Source organism: Podarcis tiliguerta, assembly GCF_965153285.1.
Source record: "Podarcis tiliguerta genome assembly, chromosome: 3".
NCBI classification, from domain to species: domain Eukaryota; kingdom Metazoa; phylum Chordata; class Lepidosauria; order Squamata; family Lacertidae; genus Podarcis; species Podarcis tiliguerta.
In genome coordinates, this window is record NC_139536.1 from 94,475,382 (window position 1) to 94,492,770 (window position 17,389).

General features: G+C 41.7%; 3 protein-coding genes across 6 annotated transcripts in view; 1 reads left to right on the plus strand and 2 right to left on the minus strand.

The window, feature by feature from the left end:
* Nucleotides 1–17,389, minus strand: part of TPO (thyroid peroxidase) — a 990,904-nt gene that overhangs the window by 666,019 nt on the left and 307,496 nt on the right. The window lies entirely within an intron of this gene.
* SH3YL1 (SH3 and SYLF domain containing 1) overlaps nt 1–17,389 on the plus strand; it is a 458,321-nt gene that overhangs the window by 418,152 nt on the left and 22,780 nt on the right. Inside the window, exon 1 of one of the 3 annotated variants that reach the window (XM_083431742.1) lies at nt 12,133–12,322. The exons of 1 other annotated variant lie outside the window; for it this stretch is intronic. In XM_083431742.1, the coding sequence (XP_083287868.1) occupies nt 12,148–12,322 (175 nt within the window). In that variant the 5' untranslated portion in view covers nt 12,133–12,147. Of the gene's footprint in view, nt 1–12,132; nt 12,480–17,389 lie in introns of those variants that run through there. One more of the 3 variants, XM_083431743.1, reaches the window with a different exon arrangement.
* ACP1 (acid phosphatase 1) lies at nt 1,860–12,079 on the minus strand. 2 transcript variants are annotated; one of them, XM_083431869.1, is made up of 6 exons: nt 11,942–12,079; nt 6,224–6,297; nt 5,391–5,504; nt 3,701–3,762; nt 2,832–2,937; nt 1,860–2,704 (listed from the first exon to the last, which is right to left on the minus strand). In XM_083431869.1, exons 1-6 carry the CDS (start codon nt 11,982–11,984, stop codon nt 2,627–2,629), a joined length of 477 nt encoding a protein of 158 aa, XP_083287995.1. In that variant the 5' UTR covers nt 11,985–12,079; the 3' UTR covers nt 1,860–2,626. The 2 variants fall into 2 exon arrangements, with proteins under 2 accessions (XP_083287995.1, XP_083287994.1); XM_083431868.1 differs by lacking the exon at nt 5,391–5,504 and adding an exon at nt 5,561–5,674 and having other exon boundaries at nt 2,537–2,704.

The window sequence follows — 17,389 nt, forward strand, 5'->3', positions numbered from 1 at the left end:
AATTCTGCTAAGTGGGAAGATAAAGATCTTGGCAAACCTTTTTTATAATTGGCTGTTTAAAAGATAAGACAGCCTACCATGCATTATTACGCTGCTGGGCTTGACACCAAGCAGTAGACCAGGAATAGCTCACACATCCAACTATTTACAAATAGACATTTATTCATGTCAACGCCCTTCAGCATGTGCTTTATGTTATATGTTGAGCTATTTATTACCCGGAGGAGTTTTGCACTCAGTAGTGTCCTTTACTAGTAGCAGTAAAGCACATTTGTGGCACACTATGAATTTTGCTGCTTGCTTATGGGTAGCAGAAGCTTTTCTTTGGCTCAGTTTTGAAGCAGCAATAATGAAATGCTCCTCCAAGAAAGGAAGGTGGGGCAAGAGAGAAGCAAAGCAATGCCAACTCGGGAGTCACGTATTGTCATCATGCCCAGACATTTTAAGGAATAGGCTGGGATCAAGGATTTAGTGATCTTTTCAAATCCCATGGTCTATCTAGCTCTTCTAAGCCAAGTTGCAATCAACTCAGGGAAAGGTATGGCACCACATAAAAGGATTCTACCCATGTGCTCTCTGTACTGCTCTGCATCGTGAGGAACTGAACCTCAAAGTGGTGATAAGAAGGTAAAGGTCCCATGGACGGTTAAGTCCAGTCAAAGGCGACTATGGGGTTGTGGCGCTCATCTCGCTTTCAGGCAGAGGGAGCCGGCGTTTGTCCACAGACAGTTTTCCGGGCCAAGTGGCCAGCATGACTAAACCACTACTGGCGCACAGAGGACTGTGATGAGTGCCAAAGTGCATGGAAACACCATTTACCTTCCCGCCGCAGTGGTACCTATTTATCTACTTGCACTGGCATGCTTTCGAACTGGCACAGTCATGAAAGACAGCTTATTTAGAAGAAAGGAGATGGGAGAAAAGTATTAAAAGCATCCTTTAAACAATTTAGGAAGAGAACGTCTGAGGAGTATCAAAAACTGGTGAAGCGACTTGAAAGCAAACCACCAAGGAGGATGTGTTTGATATGATGGGCAAGAAAAACATGATGGAGGCACACAGAAGTTCCAGCATGAGGATATTCAGGAAAGGCATCACAGCTATAAGAGACAGGAGGGTGCAGATAAACATATATCACTTTTTAAAAAGTGGTGAATGTGGTTGTGATCTACAGAACGTTTACCAGTGGCTGGGGTAACCCAGCCAGATGGGCGGTGTAAAATTATAAAATTATAATGATTATGATTACCATGAAAACGTTAAATGAAAATGTCAAAAGGAAATCTCGTTTATAGACCTGTAAGGGAATGCCCATGAAGCAGAAGAGAGCAGTCCTAGTTCTCAATGAGGCAATTACTGGCCTTTTAACTCTTCTCTTCAGACATTTCTCATCTATAGCCAGGGCTGTGTATGTTGTTGTTGTTTAGTCATGTCCGACTCTTTGTGACCCCATGGACCAGAGCACGCCAGACACTCCTGTCTACGGCTGCCTCCCGCAGTTTGGTCAAACTCATGCTGGTAGCTTCAAGAACACTGTCCAATCATCTCGTCCTCTGTCGTCCCCTTCTCCTTGTGCCCTCAATCTTTCCCAACATCAGGGTCTTTTCCAGGGAGTCTTCTCTTCTCACGAGGTGGCCAAAGTATTGGAGCCTCAGCTTCAGGATCTGTCCTTCCAGTGAGCCCTCAGGGCTGATTTCCTTAGGAATGGATAGGTTTGATCTTCTTGCAGTCCATGGGACTCTCAAGAGTCTCCTCTAGCACTATAATTCAAAAGCAGGGCTGTGTATACTTATGATTAAAAAGAAGGTAATGGCTTAATTCTGTTGTGTGGAAATTAACACAGTTGTAGTTTGTATATGTTAGGGCAAGTGAAGCATATTTAATTAATTTACTCGGCTTCCGTTAGTACACATGATCTGCAAATAACACTTTGTGCCATGCACACTGCTCCAAGACTTCACAAGGCTGTATTTATCCTCTTTCAAGCATCATCTCAGCAGCTACTAAAGGCTAGATTTTGTTTGAATAATTAGAAAAAAAGAGAGACCAAGACTCTAGGTGACTGTACTATGCATCAAGACACCACACAATGAACTCATTCTGTGGTTATGCAGACTTGTGAAATTCATACAGCTCAACAACTCTATATGGCTGTAAGTCTCTCTCTCTTTCAAATCACAAATAATGGAAAAAGTAAAGAGAGACTGTTTTGTTAAGTCTTCAGTTCTTAATCATGTGACAAAACATCCAAAAGATACTTCTAAGAAAGATGTTTAAGGTTAGAAAGTACCATACATACAAGTAGCAATGGAAAACAGACATAGGTGTATCATATTTAGAGTATGCATACAGGAATTCTTTTACATATTATGTGGAATATGTATACCAAGAATCACACACATTTATTTTGTCAGAACTGGATGCTTTCCCCCTTATATAGATGCTTGATCAAGGTCAATATTAATTTTATAAGCCTACCATTTCTCAAGTACAAGGTGCAGTGCACATCATGAAATTAAGTATGCTAAAAAAGGACTTATTTTTAGAATCTTTACAATTTAATATCAACTGGGAATAATTTTACAGAACAGCTAAATATTATTTGCTTTCAGAAACACTTGTCCCATTAATGAGGTTTCTCCAAAAATGCTTTACAGCATCTAAGGCACTGTTGATAAACAGTTTCAAAATCTTCATCAGTCCCCTATAGAAAGAAGCAGAGACAAAAAATAAAATGAACCAATTTAAGTTAAACAGATCTCTTTATTGCAACACTGATTGCTACAACACTGATTTTGAGTTTAAAAGGACTAATAGAATTGAATACTTACATAGTACGGATCTTCAATAATAAGCTGCTTTTGTGGATCATAGCTCCCAAGCAGCTCAATCTGAGATTTGCAGTTTTGAACACTATTGCTTTTTCTTTTCAGATCTCTACAAGACAAAAGTTTAGGCAACTTTTTGTCATTAAGTGTGGCATGTCTTTCTTTCTTTTTTCCTTTGACACTAAGATGTCCTTAGAGTTTGCAGTGCATAAAGGAAACAAAAATCACAGTGTATAAAGAAAAAACCCACACATTTTTAACAGGGTGATGTGATTTAGTATGCAGCATCTAACACACGTATCTTTATATAATGTTGTACCCAAGTATAAGTGTAAGTTATGGAATACCAACACTATGGAGCCAAAAATACTAATGAGAGGCTCAGGAAATATGTGCAACAATTACAGAACATTGACTTGAAATAACACCTGGATCCACCAGAAATATAGATTTCATACAGCAGCCTGTTCTCATCTTGCAGAGTAATCCTGGCAATCATTTGCTCAAATGAGGAATAGATTACTATAATGCAAAAGGTATAATGCTATTCCGTCTGTTCCCTGACTATTCCTAGGGATCATCATCCTTTAGACCCAGAATGGGGAACCTGTGGTTCTCCAGCTGTGTTTGAATTAAACCCCCATCATCTCTATGCATTGACCATGCTGGCCAGAGCTGAGGGTAGTTCAATAGCATCTGGAATTTAATCTGCTTCCCTCCCCATGTTTTACACGAAGGGTGTAGTGGGAATATTCTTTAAGGGCTTTAGCGTCTATTAGGAGGCACTAAATGTAGCAAGCAACCCATTTAGGCTAGAATAATCAGAACTATCATCATCTATAAGCAAAAAGCACATAGTTTTCACAACTTACCGTAAGTTACTTTCATCCATACAAAGCATATAATCAAACGTCAGGAAATCATCTTTTGTAACCTGGAATTTAACAAATATGTTTAAACACTGTTAACAGAGATCCATGTCACAACAATTCTTAATAAAAAAAGTGCAAAATAAGGTTAAGCCAGTGTTGCAGTGATGGCAGTTAGCAATACATATTTAAAATTCTAAAGCCAAACAACATTTATGTATGCTAACTGACAGCTGCAAAGTAAGCAGCTCAGAAATCAATTGTAGAAAAATAAAACAGAACAATTAGTGTTTTAGCATTTGGCCAGGGAACATTTACACAAGTTATTGTTCATATTATCTCTCAAAAATCAAACACTGTTCAGAAATTCTGGGATAAGGTTGTAATGATTACGATGCAAAAGTATTGTTCAACAATGCGCTCTTCCAAAGATGCCATCAGTTCTTCTTTTGAATGATAACATTCAGAGCACATTTTGATGTGTTGAAAACAACAGATGTGAACTATACCATTTAAGCTTTCCTTGTTAAGCTTTTAAATATTGGGGGGGAGGATCAAGATATCAAAAGAAATAGAAGAAAAAGCAGAAGGCAGGAAGAACTGTTTGAGTGTTGAGAGGCTTTAATCTATGCTGAGTTCTATGGGTTTTACATGAAGTGGATTAAAGGGAGTTTAAGGTCAAAAAGGGCACCAGTGAAGCTAAAAGAACAACATTAAAAAGATCTGTAAATGGGGAAAACAACTAAAGCAAGACCTCACGAAAGGAAAGGAAAAGTCAGAAGGGAATATGTGACACATCCTTTGTCTAACAGAAATGCTGCAGTTATGAATCTATCTAAAGAAGGTCAGGTCTTAAAGGAATTTTGATAAATTATGTGCATTTATTTTAACAACTGAGACACTGAAATCAATATCATTTAGCCATCTCTTATATCCTACAATTGTCTACTGGAGCAGAGTTGCTTAAGTTCTGAACCAGGAAAAGTTGTCACAATGGAGGGAAGCTAACAGTGAGTCTCTATTGGGATTGGTGTGATTTAACTTGTTTCTTAATGAACTGCAGCCAGGGGTGAGAAGTCCAAGCCTGCAATCAACACCAAACTCTTTAGTACAGTGTACCTCGGGTTAAGAACTTAATTCGTTCTGGAGGTCCGTTCTTAACCTGAAACTGTTCTTAACCTGAGGTACCACTTTAGCTAATGGGGCCTCCCACTCCTGCCACAGCACAATTACGGTTCTCATCCTGAAGCAAAGTTCTTAACCCGAGGTACTATTTCAAGGTAAGCGGAGTCTGTAGCCTGAAGCGTCTGTAACCAGAGATATCACTGTACTATGAAAAGCCAAATGCAATATGACTCAAAAGGATCTCTTTAAACTGGAGGAATGGGCAACAAAATGGCAAACTAGGTTCATGGCAAGTGATTCACCTTGACTAGCAAAGAAATAAAATAGTAATATCCCTAACCACTGAAATCATTTCAGTCAGGGAACAGCGTTAACAGGCTCTGGAACACGGCTTCATCCAACCACTTTACGCAGATGCTGTTAGAATTTCCACTGCTCTAACCATGACGACACTGAGTAGTTAAACATTTAATACTTTGCCAATCCATGCACAATCCATTCTACAGCAGTTACCAAGACTTTTGCACCACTCATAGTTTCCAGAAAACAACGAACAGACTCTTTCTACCTGTCGTGCTTTATGGCCCGTCTGAATGTCATGATTTCTCAGACAACTTAAAGCCCTCGCATCTGGGGAGCGCCCCACATTCCAGTCAGAAACAGCACCGCTGTCTATCACCCACTGTGAACAACAAGAACATATGTATACAGACAGTGAAAGCATTATGGGTACAGTACCTGCCTGGCAATATGATTCATGGTAACACCATGTTTCCTCATGCAATTCTGGCCTCGATAATCTGGAGGATTTCCTACTTCATACGTAGACGTTGCTGCACTGTCTATCCTCCACTACAGAAAAACAAGTCAAAATATAATAATAATCTTTATTGCGGGCACAAAAATCCATAACACAGATTCAGAATAAAATGCAGATTCATACAGACAACCCCCCGGGAGAGGGAGACTGAGATGATATTTGTTTAGTCTTAAGTATGATGATCTTTGATACGTATGACTACCGAAAGAAACTTTGCCACGGCCACTGTGATACCATTATACTTGTCCAGAAGCTATTTAGTATACTAGGTTTCAGATTTACCCGGCTGATTTGCCAGTAGGGGTTTAACCAATAGATCCCTAGCTTGCTCATATTGTCTGCAATGCAGTAGCATATGCCTCATACAATTGATGTCCTGAGAGCATACACAGAGCCTATTCTGATAAGGGATGCCTCTCAGCCTGCCATTTAGCACTTCTGATGGAAATACATTTAATCTGGCTTTGGTAAAGAGACGCTGATAAATTGCTGCAGACAGATTTCTAAGATATGCAGGTAAGGTAAAAATATTTATATCATGCTAACAGAATGGCGGCTTTGGCGGCTAAAATAAAACTTACCTTGTTTTCAATGTTTCCTTCAGTCACAAGTTTCCTAAAAACAGCTTCGGCTATAGGAGAGCGGCAAATGTTCCCTGTGGAAATAAAGATTCAGTGACTCTAAAATGCAATATCTCACACCTGTGTTCTTAAAGTGAAATATTCCAGAACCTGTGGAGGTAGATGTGAAGAACTGAAGAAAGCCACAGAGTTCATCAGCTCCCCCTTCTATGCAGTTTCTCATCAGTGTTCACTTCCTGACTTCCACATCTGGCTTGCGAGAAGCCCATTATTGTTCACCAATAGCAACTAACTTTTAGCAGAGGTGGATTGTTGCAAGTCAGTACACACCAGTATTCTATGGGCCTTATTGGTTTCCAGTAGCATTGCTGACAATGTATTGTGACAGATTGAATTCTACATCCCCAAAAGACAATTTCACCATCACATTCCACTGAGCATTTCCAGATTTTAAGCCAAGTTCCTAAGCCACATAGTGAAATCACAGCCTATGACCTGTAGACTTTTCCAGTGAGTAACAACTACTAGCTTTGACTCAAGCTACAAGCACACTGTAATGCAGTCCTTAACTCCATACTAGTAAAATACAAGCTTGGCCTCAACAAGGAGATACAAGGAATTACATGGGGGAGGTATTAACTCATTTCTGCCCCATCTCCTTTCCCTACAAAATAAATCTGAATATATATCTGAAACCCTGGAGTTATTTACTTGGGAGTAAGTCATACTGTGTTTAATATGATTTGTTCCCCTGAGTGGACACACATAGAATTGTGCTATAAAACGAACTACAGGCCAACCTTCTCCTTGCACCTCAACATAGTGGGTATAAAAGTGGGGTTGCCTGACTCAGTGTTTGCATTGTGAAGGGGGTCATTAATGGATAATCCCTCTTCTGATACTAAAACAGTAAAGGCAGGATTACTATTTGGTTTCAGTCTGTTCATCACTCTGCAGCAATGCAACTTCCAATGACAACATGCACACATTCTCGTTTTGGCTGACAACGGTCTACAGTGCAACTTTAACGTAGCTACTAAGCATATAATAACTATCTCCTGGGACCTCAATTAGACCAAGAGTGAGTGTCTATCTAATCCAGCATCCTTTTCACACAGCAGCTAACCAAATGTTCCCAGGAAACACATAAGCAGGACTTGACAGCACCTTCCCTCTCCAGTATTCTGTCCCCTCCAGCTGCTAGTATTTAGAGGTACACTAACAGCTTCGCCCTCCTGTGCTGGAAGAGGACTAGATTAGGCAGAGAACCCCACCAGCAAAGAGTGTTGGTGGGGTGTTCACAGCCAAATTTCAATACTGATCCTCAAATGGCAGATAGAGGCTACTGCCAGCAGGAACTCACAAAATGTGTGCCAGTGCAGGATTCACTGGCTCTTCAGCTGGCTCTGATGCCATCAGTTGATGGCCATGGGCTCAGCCTAGGATCTGGTATAGTGAAGAGGAACTTTTTCATGTTGCCCCAATGTGAGTGGTGGGGCTGTGGATGCAGTGGTGTACACACACTGCTGCATCAACTCCTGCTGTTGCCAGTCAGGAGTTTTAGTTCAGCGCTAGATGCCTCTTCCATGTCCAGTCATGGCTGAAGCTGTTGATGAATCAATCCTTCATGACTATGTCTGATCTCCTTTTAAAGTTATCCCTGTCCAATGGCCAAAACCACACATCGTGGAAGCAAATTAAGTTAACTATGTGTCGCACAGAGAAGACTTCCTGGAAAAGACCCTGATGTTGGGAAAGATGGAGGGCACGAGGAGAAGGGGACGACAGAGGACGAGATGGTTGGACAGTGTCTTTGAAGCTACAAACATGAGTCTGACCAAACTGCGGGAGGCAGTGGAAGACAGAAGTGCCTGGCGTGCTCTGGTCCATGGAGTCCCGAAGAGTCAGACACGACTAAACGACTAAACAGCAACAACAACAAATGTGTGTCACACAAATAGGTATTGTCTTCTAACTACGTCCAATCCACTGCCAATCAATTTAATTGAGTAGCACCCAACTTCCAAGCAGAGTTCGAAACTCTCAATGCTCTAGGTGCATTTTGCGACAGGGAATTTCATTAGCGTGAGCAGCTTCTGAGCTCTGGGCGCAGTACTACACCCATGATTTCAGATTAAAACTGCAGAGTGTAAGGACAGGAGGACCTTTTTCTGCATCCTCACTTCCAGCTACTCTCTGAAGACTGGAGAAGAGACCCTCATAGGAATATTAGGGGGTTGGGCAGGGGAAGGACGAGACCATGTCGAAAATGAACATAATATTTTAGCTGCAGTTCATTCATTTTCAGCTTTGTCTCCTTGTTATTAAAAAAGTGTGCCTAGACATTCTGTTGTTGCACCCATAACCTGGGTTTAAGGTGCCATTTAGCTCCTAGTTTTCATATCTCAGTTTCTAACACTGCTTCTAAGTGTTGAAGGAGAGAGCTCTATCTACAGTCTCCACACCATGCTGCCGGACCCTAGTCTAATCCTAGTTGAACACTGTTTCCAAAAGCAACCAGCCAGGATTAAAAGCAGGATTTCTAAATGTAGACAGAGAAAAACTGTATCACTATCATTTGTTTAGAGATTTTAAGAGACGTCATCCACTCTCTCAGCTGCAGCACCTCCATCATCACAATTTAATCAAGCAAAAAGGTTTCATAAAGTGATATCTCATCTTCTACTTCACATGTGGGCAAAGGAATGAGATATATCAGGCATAATCCACTGAATGATTGTTGTGCATGCTTCACTGAAACATAGTCCAGACTCTACAACTATGGACAGGGCCCATGTTTAGATGCATCTATTTGATTTTTACCAATTGATACATGTTTCAAAATAGTCATTTCATGTTTCTTTTGCCCCAGAAGCAATGAGGCTGGGCAGAGTAACAGCAATATAATAATCAGGCGGTAGCTTCCATAAAATTCCTCTCCTGCTTTCACTCTGCAGGGTAGTTTCGGTGCCGGCTATCAGTGAAAGGTTCATCCATTTCTTCCAGAGGATTTTTTGACTGAATACCAGGAGTAGCCAACCTGAGCTGTAATCGGCTCCTATCAACATCTGGTGGCCCCTAAAACCCCAAATGATTTGGCTTGCCTTTTCAAAATAGAAGTATTATTCTTTAAATAATTTTCTCAGCAGGTGACACTGTTGAACCCCAGGGACTACACTGGTTAAATGCAGAGGTTTCAACTTGTCCACTAATCTAAGAAACAGGGTGAAGGGCCAATGTTACCTCTTTTTACCTTTGTAAAAGAACTTCTCTCTCTCTCTCTCTCTCTCTCTCATGGCACCGTTTCTAGAAAGTCAGCACCAGGGATTTAGGAAACAGGACATTCTCAAAACAATGCCATACTACAGAGAGAGAGAGAGAGAGGGAGGGAGAGAGAGAGATCGTCTCTAAGACCTTCTAATAATGATAGCATGCCTGTGGGAGAATTTTTTGCCAAGATAAAGAGATGCTTTATTTTCGCTCGCCAGGGCAGCACTGGGGCAGATGGACTCCTTCCTACACCAGTGATGCCCTAGGGACCAACAGGAATATTAAAACAAAGCTATGCACTTTGGAGTAAGCCCCATAATTCAGTGGTACTTCTGAGCAAATGTAGCAGCATACAGCCTTCATTTCTGTTGTTACCCTTCCCATTTATTTCTCACATGTACTGTACACCACAAGAGATCCACAGACATGTTACTCTTCAAGTATTAAGTAACTTATAGTCTGCTATGTAAAGAATATCCACTACTCCTATTACAAACCAAAAGCAGAGGCTAAGTGATATTTGACCAGCTTTATGTTTTGCAAATCAATGTAAACATAGGACATGTACCGGTGAAATAAAAGCTGAAGACTTAATAACTTCCCATTCCTCAGTGGAACGATACTTTGCAGATAAATTGCAGGCACATACTATGCAGGCACTGGTGTCTCCAGCTTTGTTTGCTCTCTCCCTCCTCTGTCCTAACCAATAAGAAATGAAGATAAGCCCTCACACACTTGGGCCCACTGCTACCACAGGGATGTAGGGTGGCACCTTCTGCTGCCATGAGGAGGCCTGGCAAGGCTCTCTGCTGCTGCGAGGAAGTGTGATGCACCCTCCACCACTGCAGGGAGGTATGGTGGGACCCTCTGCCCTTGTGGGGGGCAGCAAGGCCCTCTGCCACCGCAGATATATATTGTGATATATCAAGATATCATATTTAGCTGGTGATATATTGTGATGTGGGACGCGGGTGGCGCTGTGGGTAAAACCTCAGCGCCTAGGACTTGCCGATCGCATGGTCGGCGGTTCGAATCCCCGCGGCGGGGTGCACTCCCGTTGTTCGGTCCCAGCTTCTGCCAACCTAGCAGTTCGAAAGCACTCCCGGGTGCAAGTAGATAAATAGGGACCGCTTACCAGCGGGAAGGTAAGCGGCGTTCCGTGTGCTGCGCTGGCTCGCCAGATTCAGCTTGTCACGCTGGCCACGTGACCCGGAAGTGTCTGCGGACAGTGCTGGCTCCCGGCCTCTAGAGTGAGATGAGCGCACAACCCTAGAGTCTGTCAAGACTGGCCCGTACGGGCAGGGGTACCTTTACCTTTACTATATTGTGATGTTGAAAACAAGGTATCACCCAGCCCTAGTATCCAAGTTGTATCTTACCTTCCCAACTCAGCCATTCCTCAGGGGAGGTGATGGTGGTGGGAAACAACTCACCAATGCCCCTTCCCATTACTAGGATAAACATAGTTCTGCCAGTGCCACAAAGGAAGGTGGAAGATCTGAACCAGGAGATCATCAGAAAGTAGGGTTGCCACCTGTCCTGTATAATACAGGATTGTTCCGCATTTCAGTGTAAAATGTTGAGTCCTGTATTGACAGATTTGTCCTGTATTTCAGGTCTTCTCTCTCTCTCTGCCAAGTTACAGACCCCCTCCAAACGCATGAGTAATAGATTACCACTGTATTATAAAGCCAGGGGAAGGTGGTGTTATGTAAAACAGTCCCCTTCCATCACCACAGAGAGCATGGCAGCTTCTGTCCTACTCCAAATGTAAATGTTTCTCGCTTCTAGGCAGCTCTTGTATGTACAAGTTTTAAGAGATTTAGTGGTAACACTGGATTCCACTCTGGCTGCCCATCTCTTTCTTCACAAGTAAGAATGTCGTGGCTCTTCTAGCTGCTCCTGGCTTAGCTCTTCTGATATACAGTGGTACCTCGGGTTAAGTACTTAATTCGTTCCGGAGGTCCGTTCTTAACCTGAAACTGTTCTTAACCTGAAGCACCACTTTAGCTAATGGGGCCTCCTGCTGCCACTGCTGTGTGATTTCTGTTTTCATCCTGAAGCAAAGTTCTTAACCCGAGGTACTATTTCTGGGTTAGCGGAGTCTGTAAGCTGAAGCGTATGTAACCCGAGGTACCACTGTAATTGGGGGAGGAAACAGGACAGCTTAAAGATAGAGAACTGAATAATATGAATGTGCAGCACATTTTTGTATTCCAAGTCCATGAACATATTTTGTTAGCTTGCATAACACTTCCTATTATTATTATTATTATTATTATTATTTTCTTGTTGTTTTGTTGTTGTTACTATTACCACTACTACAACTACTCACTCTGGGCGGTTTCCAACACATAGAAAAGCATAATAATGAAACCCCATGCATTTTTATTTTTAAAAAGCTGCGTCTTTACCTCCCCCCATTCTCCAGCCCCACTTTCCACTCACCCAGGCAAACGAATAAAACGGACTTAGCTTCCCCGGCCGCCATGCTCTCTCTCTCTCTCCTTCTTTCAGAAACCGCTAACAGGAAAATGAGGCGAAAGAGGCAGTTCGGAGGCCCTCGCAACTGTCGCGAAAAGCCGCCCTTCCCGCTTTACGGCAGCCGACGGCCGTCTTCGTATAATGCCTGAGTGGCGGGGGTGGGGGGCGAAATGAGAAGGATACGAAATAAAGTTGAAATAATTATATATATTTTTAATTCCCTTTCAGGAGTTCACGCCCCCGAGCTCTCTTTCGCGGATTCGATCCCAACGTTAGAGAAAAGAAAATCAGGCGCGTGGTTTAGACGACTATCGCGCCTCACGCCCGCCCATGCACCTGCTCCAGGTGAGCAGCAGCAGCTGCTGCTGCCTCTTACAAGGCGGGGTCTTTAGAGTGGAACGCAGGGATAGTTTCTGTCGCGAGTGGTTGGCTGCATTGCTGTAGATACTCCCGAGGCTTTCCCAAGCCAGGGGTGGGTGTGGATGTTACCTTCCAGGAAGCAGTAAGTAGGCATGGTTGGTGTGGATATGGGGGAGGGGGGAATTTGGAAGGTGGTGGTGGTGGGGAAGAGAGGAATTGGAGTTTTGGGGGAAAGTATACGTGGGGTGTGTCTTGCCATATTTATCCCCCAAGTTTCCCTAGTTGTTCCCTGTCTAGTTCTATAAGTCCAGTTTTCCCCCCACATGAGGGGCTTGCAAATCTTTAAAAGAGTGGCTGGGGAAACCCAGCCAGATGGGCGGGGTATAAATAATAAATCGTTATTTAAAAAGAGTGAAACAAGTCCACTGATAAATTAATAGGACTGCCTTAGTGTAAGTCACTTTTAGAATCATAGACTTGGAGTCCAGTTCTTGTTTGTTTTATGTTCCTTGTTCAGTCAAAAGATGATTGCAATGTGTAACGGTATAGTTATATGGAATATATTCCCATATATGTGTGTGTGTGTGTGTGTGTGTGTATACACACACACACACACACACATACAGGAAGCGGTCCAGAAAACCCAGTCAGGTGGGCAGGGTACAAATACTGCATTATTATTATCAAAATACTAAATCGGTGCAAACTAGCCAAAATTCTCATTTATGTTGTATTAACATGTGTGTTATTATATTCCTATTTTTATTCCCAGTTATATGGGTGGGGTACAAATATTATTATTATTATTATTATTATTATTATTATTATTGGACACCTCTGCAGTGGCCTCTTGGTGAATAGGAGGGACTGCTGGTCTCCTCCCACCCTTGTTCCCGATGTAGATCTTTATTCGTCTCCTCGTTCCTGATGGGTAGATCTTCACTCAGCCCTTCTTTCCTGGTGGAGGGTGCTGTTTTGTGGCCCGCTCAGGTGCCAAAATGTCTTGAGGCAGGCCTGAATCCAGCATCCCATTTTCTCAGTGGCCAGCCCCTAAGACATAAACACAGGACCTCGGTCGCAAAAACCAGCGTGGACACATTTTACGAAGAATAATAGGACATTAGATAATGAGACAAGTAGCATCTCTCCACTTGCCACACTTCCTTCTATTGACATGGCAGATAGTCTGACAATTAGTGGCTAGCAGAAGCTAATGGAGGTTTAAATCACTGCTACAATAAAGTCATGAATTTCTCCATCATCTGCTGTGACCAGCTATAGGGGGGTTTTTTTGCCAGTGACAAAAGAGTTTGCCATGGTGTCAAAAGTAACCAGGAAATCCAATCCAAAGGAACTATTCTAAATCACTGTGCCTGCACTCACTTATTTTCTTCTGCATGTACCTCGGGACCTAGAAGGGTGATTTTGGTAATTGTTGTTCTTGGCTGTTAGGATGTTTATCCTAAGTATCCATCATAAACCTACAAAAGCCAACATGTCTAGCTGTGGTCAATGTTCTAATGTTCGCTCCCTTTCTCTGAAATCTGTAGCTTTGATATTGCAATTCAGAATGTTTCAATGTAAGCCTCTATTGGAGGCTTCTTGGCTGAAGAGCAGGGCACAAATGGAATAAGTGAGCAAGTATTGCAGAGTGGTTTACAAACTTTGTTAAGAAGACAGGATATGCCCTCAGATTCTCAGTCTAAGAGAGCAGAGGGAATGTAATAATGTTGACTCCATTGAATAAACTGAAATGTGTGTATTCTGAATACAAATAAGTGGATTTGCATGTGAAATCCTATTGGCAACATTTGCATCAGTTGCCCTCCCAAAGTATGATATGCAGCCTGCAAGGTTAAGAGAACTAAAAGCAGCCAGATATGACATTTCTCATGTCCTTGTTTTCTGCAGAGTAGGTCACTTATATCTTCACTACTTGCTAAAATGCCTGCGATCTGTTTTCAGATAAAGCTAACCTTGAGTTGGAGTATGATGCAAAGATTTGTTCTGAGGTGCTTGTCTCGTTTTTCCTGACCTCCCATTTTCCTGCAGCACAGAAAACATACTACCTGGGCTTTTTAAATGTTAGTATGCTGTTTTATAATGCTAAAGCTGTATTTCCGCATTCATTTCCCCTTAAATAGGGAGGCCATGCAATTTTATTTATTTATTTCATAAAATTTATTTATACTGTATCTTGGTTGTAGAAGAAAACCTCAAAGCAGTTAACAAAAAAGAGCTGGAACTGCAATTTTTAAAAACAAACCACAGAGCTCAAAACAAGCCGTCTCACCACCATCTACTCTTATCTGACAGAATGCCTGGTTATAATAATTATTGACAATTGTGTAATGTATTTTATTTTGTTTTGTGTATTTTGTTTTGTAATGGTTTCAGCTACACCTAATAAATAACATTTGTATCCATACTAGGCAGTCCATTCAACAAGACTCAAAATAGGCTTTGGTATCTTATTTTTACTCTACAGAACCAAGATATAACTAATAAGCATCTTACTTTGCACTTACAGAACTAAATTAGTGATAGCAAACTACATTGGAAATCTCTACATATAAACCTCTTCAAAGCTTGGATCTCACAAGTATGGGACATCATTCTTAGGGACAAACTAACCATATACAAAAGGGGCATTGCATCCAAAACAAAACAAAACCCCCAGACACTTTCTATAAAGCATGGTATGCCTTTATTGGCTTGGTAAAATTGGTTGATCATTGTTTCCATACGTTATATCACATGCAACACTATGGAGCAACACCTTTAGTTGTTGCCTATGTTGGAACAAAAGTGACTGCAGTCTTTAGCTGATATATATTTTTCTCACTTACCAAACTCTGTATTCCGCCTTGATAACTGTTTAGCAAATCGATAAAAAGCAATTTAAGAAGAGAAAGTGTATTTTACCAAGTCAGGCCTTTGGCTTTGTCTAACTCAGTATTGTCTACACCAGGGTCTGCAACCCGCGGCTCCGGAGCCGCATGTGGCTCTTTTACACCTTTGCCGTGGCTCTGGGGCGGATACTAGCTAGGGGAGGAGGCGCATTGTGCGCCCCGACACTCCCCACAGATAGATAGATAGATAGTTTATTACGGCCATAGGCCCATATTCAATACATCATACAGCAACACAGGTATAACAAGATAAAATTAATAAATTAAATTACGTTAAAATCAAGTACATCTCAGACCATAAATTTCTAAATTCCATTAAAATAAAAACAATATAGCGCTTAAAATTTCAAATTATCAGTATAAATCAATATTATTTAGACAAAATCAGTAATCAATAGTCATAGAGTAATCAATTTTTCCTTTTATAGGCTAATACTGTTATCAGAAATCTGGCAACAGAAAGGGACCTACTCGGATCAGAATCTTGCAATAAATGCATTAACTGTGTTTCCAAAGAGTCACCTGAGATTTCCAATAATAAAGGGGACAAAAATCTGATCCGAGAAACTGAATGTAGTGGACAACAGAATTGTATATGTTGTAAAGATTCTATAGATCTATTATCACATACACACACCGCTGAGATCCGACCATTGGAAAATCTATTATTCAGGACATTGGAAGGAAAGGCGTTAAATCTTGCGGGCGCTGTACTGGCTGTGACGTCGCATGGGGGCGGTGCGTGCGTTAGTCACGCACCGTCCCGACGTCACCTTCCCGGTTTTGCGGCTCCCAGTTTTTTTCCCTTCGGAAACGGGTCCAAGTGGCTCTTTTTGTCTTAAAGGTTGCAGACCCCTGGTCTACACTGACTAGCAGCAGTTGTCAAGGGTTTCAGGAAAGTCCCCCCCCCCCCAGTTTACCTGGAGATACCAGAAGCTAGGACAACAGCTGTCCTCTGTTGCATATGTGGACACCTGACTGCCACAAAAACATTGTCTGAAAGCCTGAATTACATGAAAGTTTCATGCTTCTTAGCATTGCTTTCCTTTTTGGTTTTGCTTCTCCAAAATATTGCAGCCATCTAATATCTCTGTATCTGTATGCAGCCACTTTAAAAGGTAAATTCAAGCAAATATTTTCATTCTCCTCTTCTGCTCAGCTGCTGTCATATTATTTTACCCTTTAGCTTTCATTCAGCAAGATTATCCTGCTTAGGGGGAGGATGGGGAGTTCAGTCTGTGCGTACTTAGAGGCTCATTTCAAGCTGTTTCGAATATGAAGGTAATTTGCCGTGAGATTCATAAAATCCTTCTGATAATGTTTTGTCATTTGGGCTGAAATCCTATACCCACTTACCTAGGAGCAAGCACCACTGAACTTAACGTGACTTTTTCTGAGTAGTTGTAGGTAGGTTTGTTAGATTCCCTAAGGACTTGCCTGAAAAGAGATTCAGGGCTGCATTTCATTACTGTTTTGCCTCTATATATCACTTTGTGTGTCCAATGATAAGGTTGCACCATTCCCATAGCAAACATAAAACTGAACTTATAACAACTGATTAAAACATGTGCCTTTTGTGTACCTTGTATGCGATGTTTTAAAAAGGCGGGTATTTACTCAGTACAGTGGTACCTCGGGTCAAGAACTTAATTCGTTCTGGAGGTCTGTTCTTAACCTAAAACTGTTCTTAACCTGAATCACCACTTTAGCTAATGGGGCCTCCTGCTGCTGCTGCGTCGCTGCTTCATGACTTCTGTTCTCATCCTGAAGCAAAGTTCTTAACCCGAGGTAATATTTCTGGGTTAGCAGAGTCTGTAACCTGAAGCGTATGTAACCTGAAGCGTATGTAACCCGAGGTACCACTGTACTATGATTGTGGCATTGTACAGTTTGAAAGTATAATTGGAAATGTAATTAAACTCTGATAACCATGTGCAGCCAGATTTCCAACAAACCATCTTGATGTCTCTCTCTCTCTCTCTCTCTTGCTGATAAGAAAATTTTGCAAGTCAGGTTTGTTGCGCTGGGATATAAATTCTTTCCACTGCTCTGTTCATGTTTTTGTGCAAGACTTCTTGATGACACCCTCCTTCTTCATGAACAAAAGAAGGAAGACCTCAGAGATACTCAAACGATAACT

Coding starts and splice junctions, on each gene's coding strand:
- ACP1 (XM_083431869.1), bottom strand. CDS start 11,984: ATGGCGGCCGGGGAAGCTAAGTCCGTTTTATTCGTTTGCCTGG. Junction 5,505..6,223: donor AAGGAAACATTGAAAACAAG/GTAAGTTTTATT, acceptor TGTTGTTCACAG/TGGGTGATAGACAGCGGTGC. Junction 2,938..3,700: donor ATGGATGAAAGTAACTTACG/GTAAGTTGTGAA, acceptor TTTGTCTTGTAG/AGATCTGAAAAGAAAAAGCA.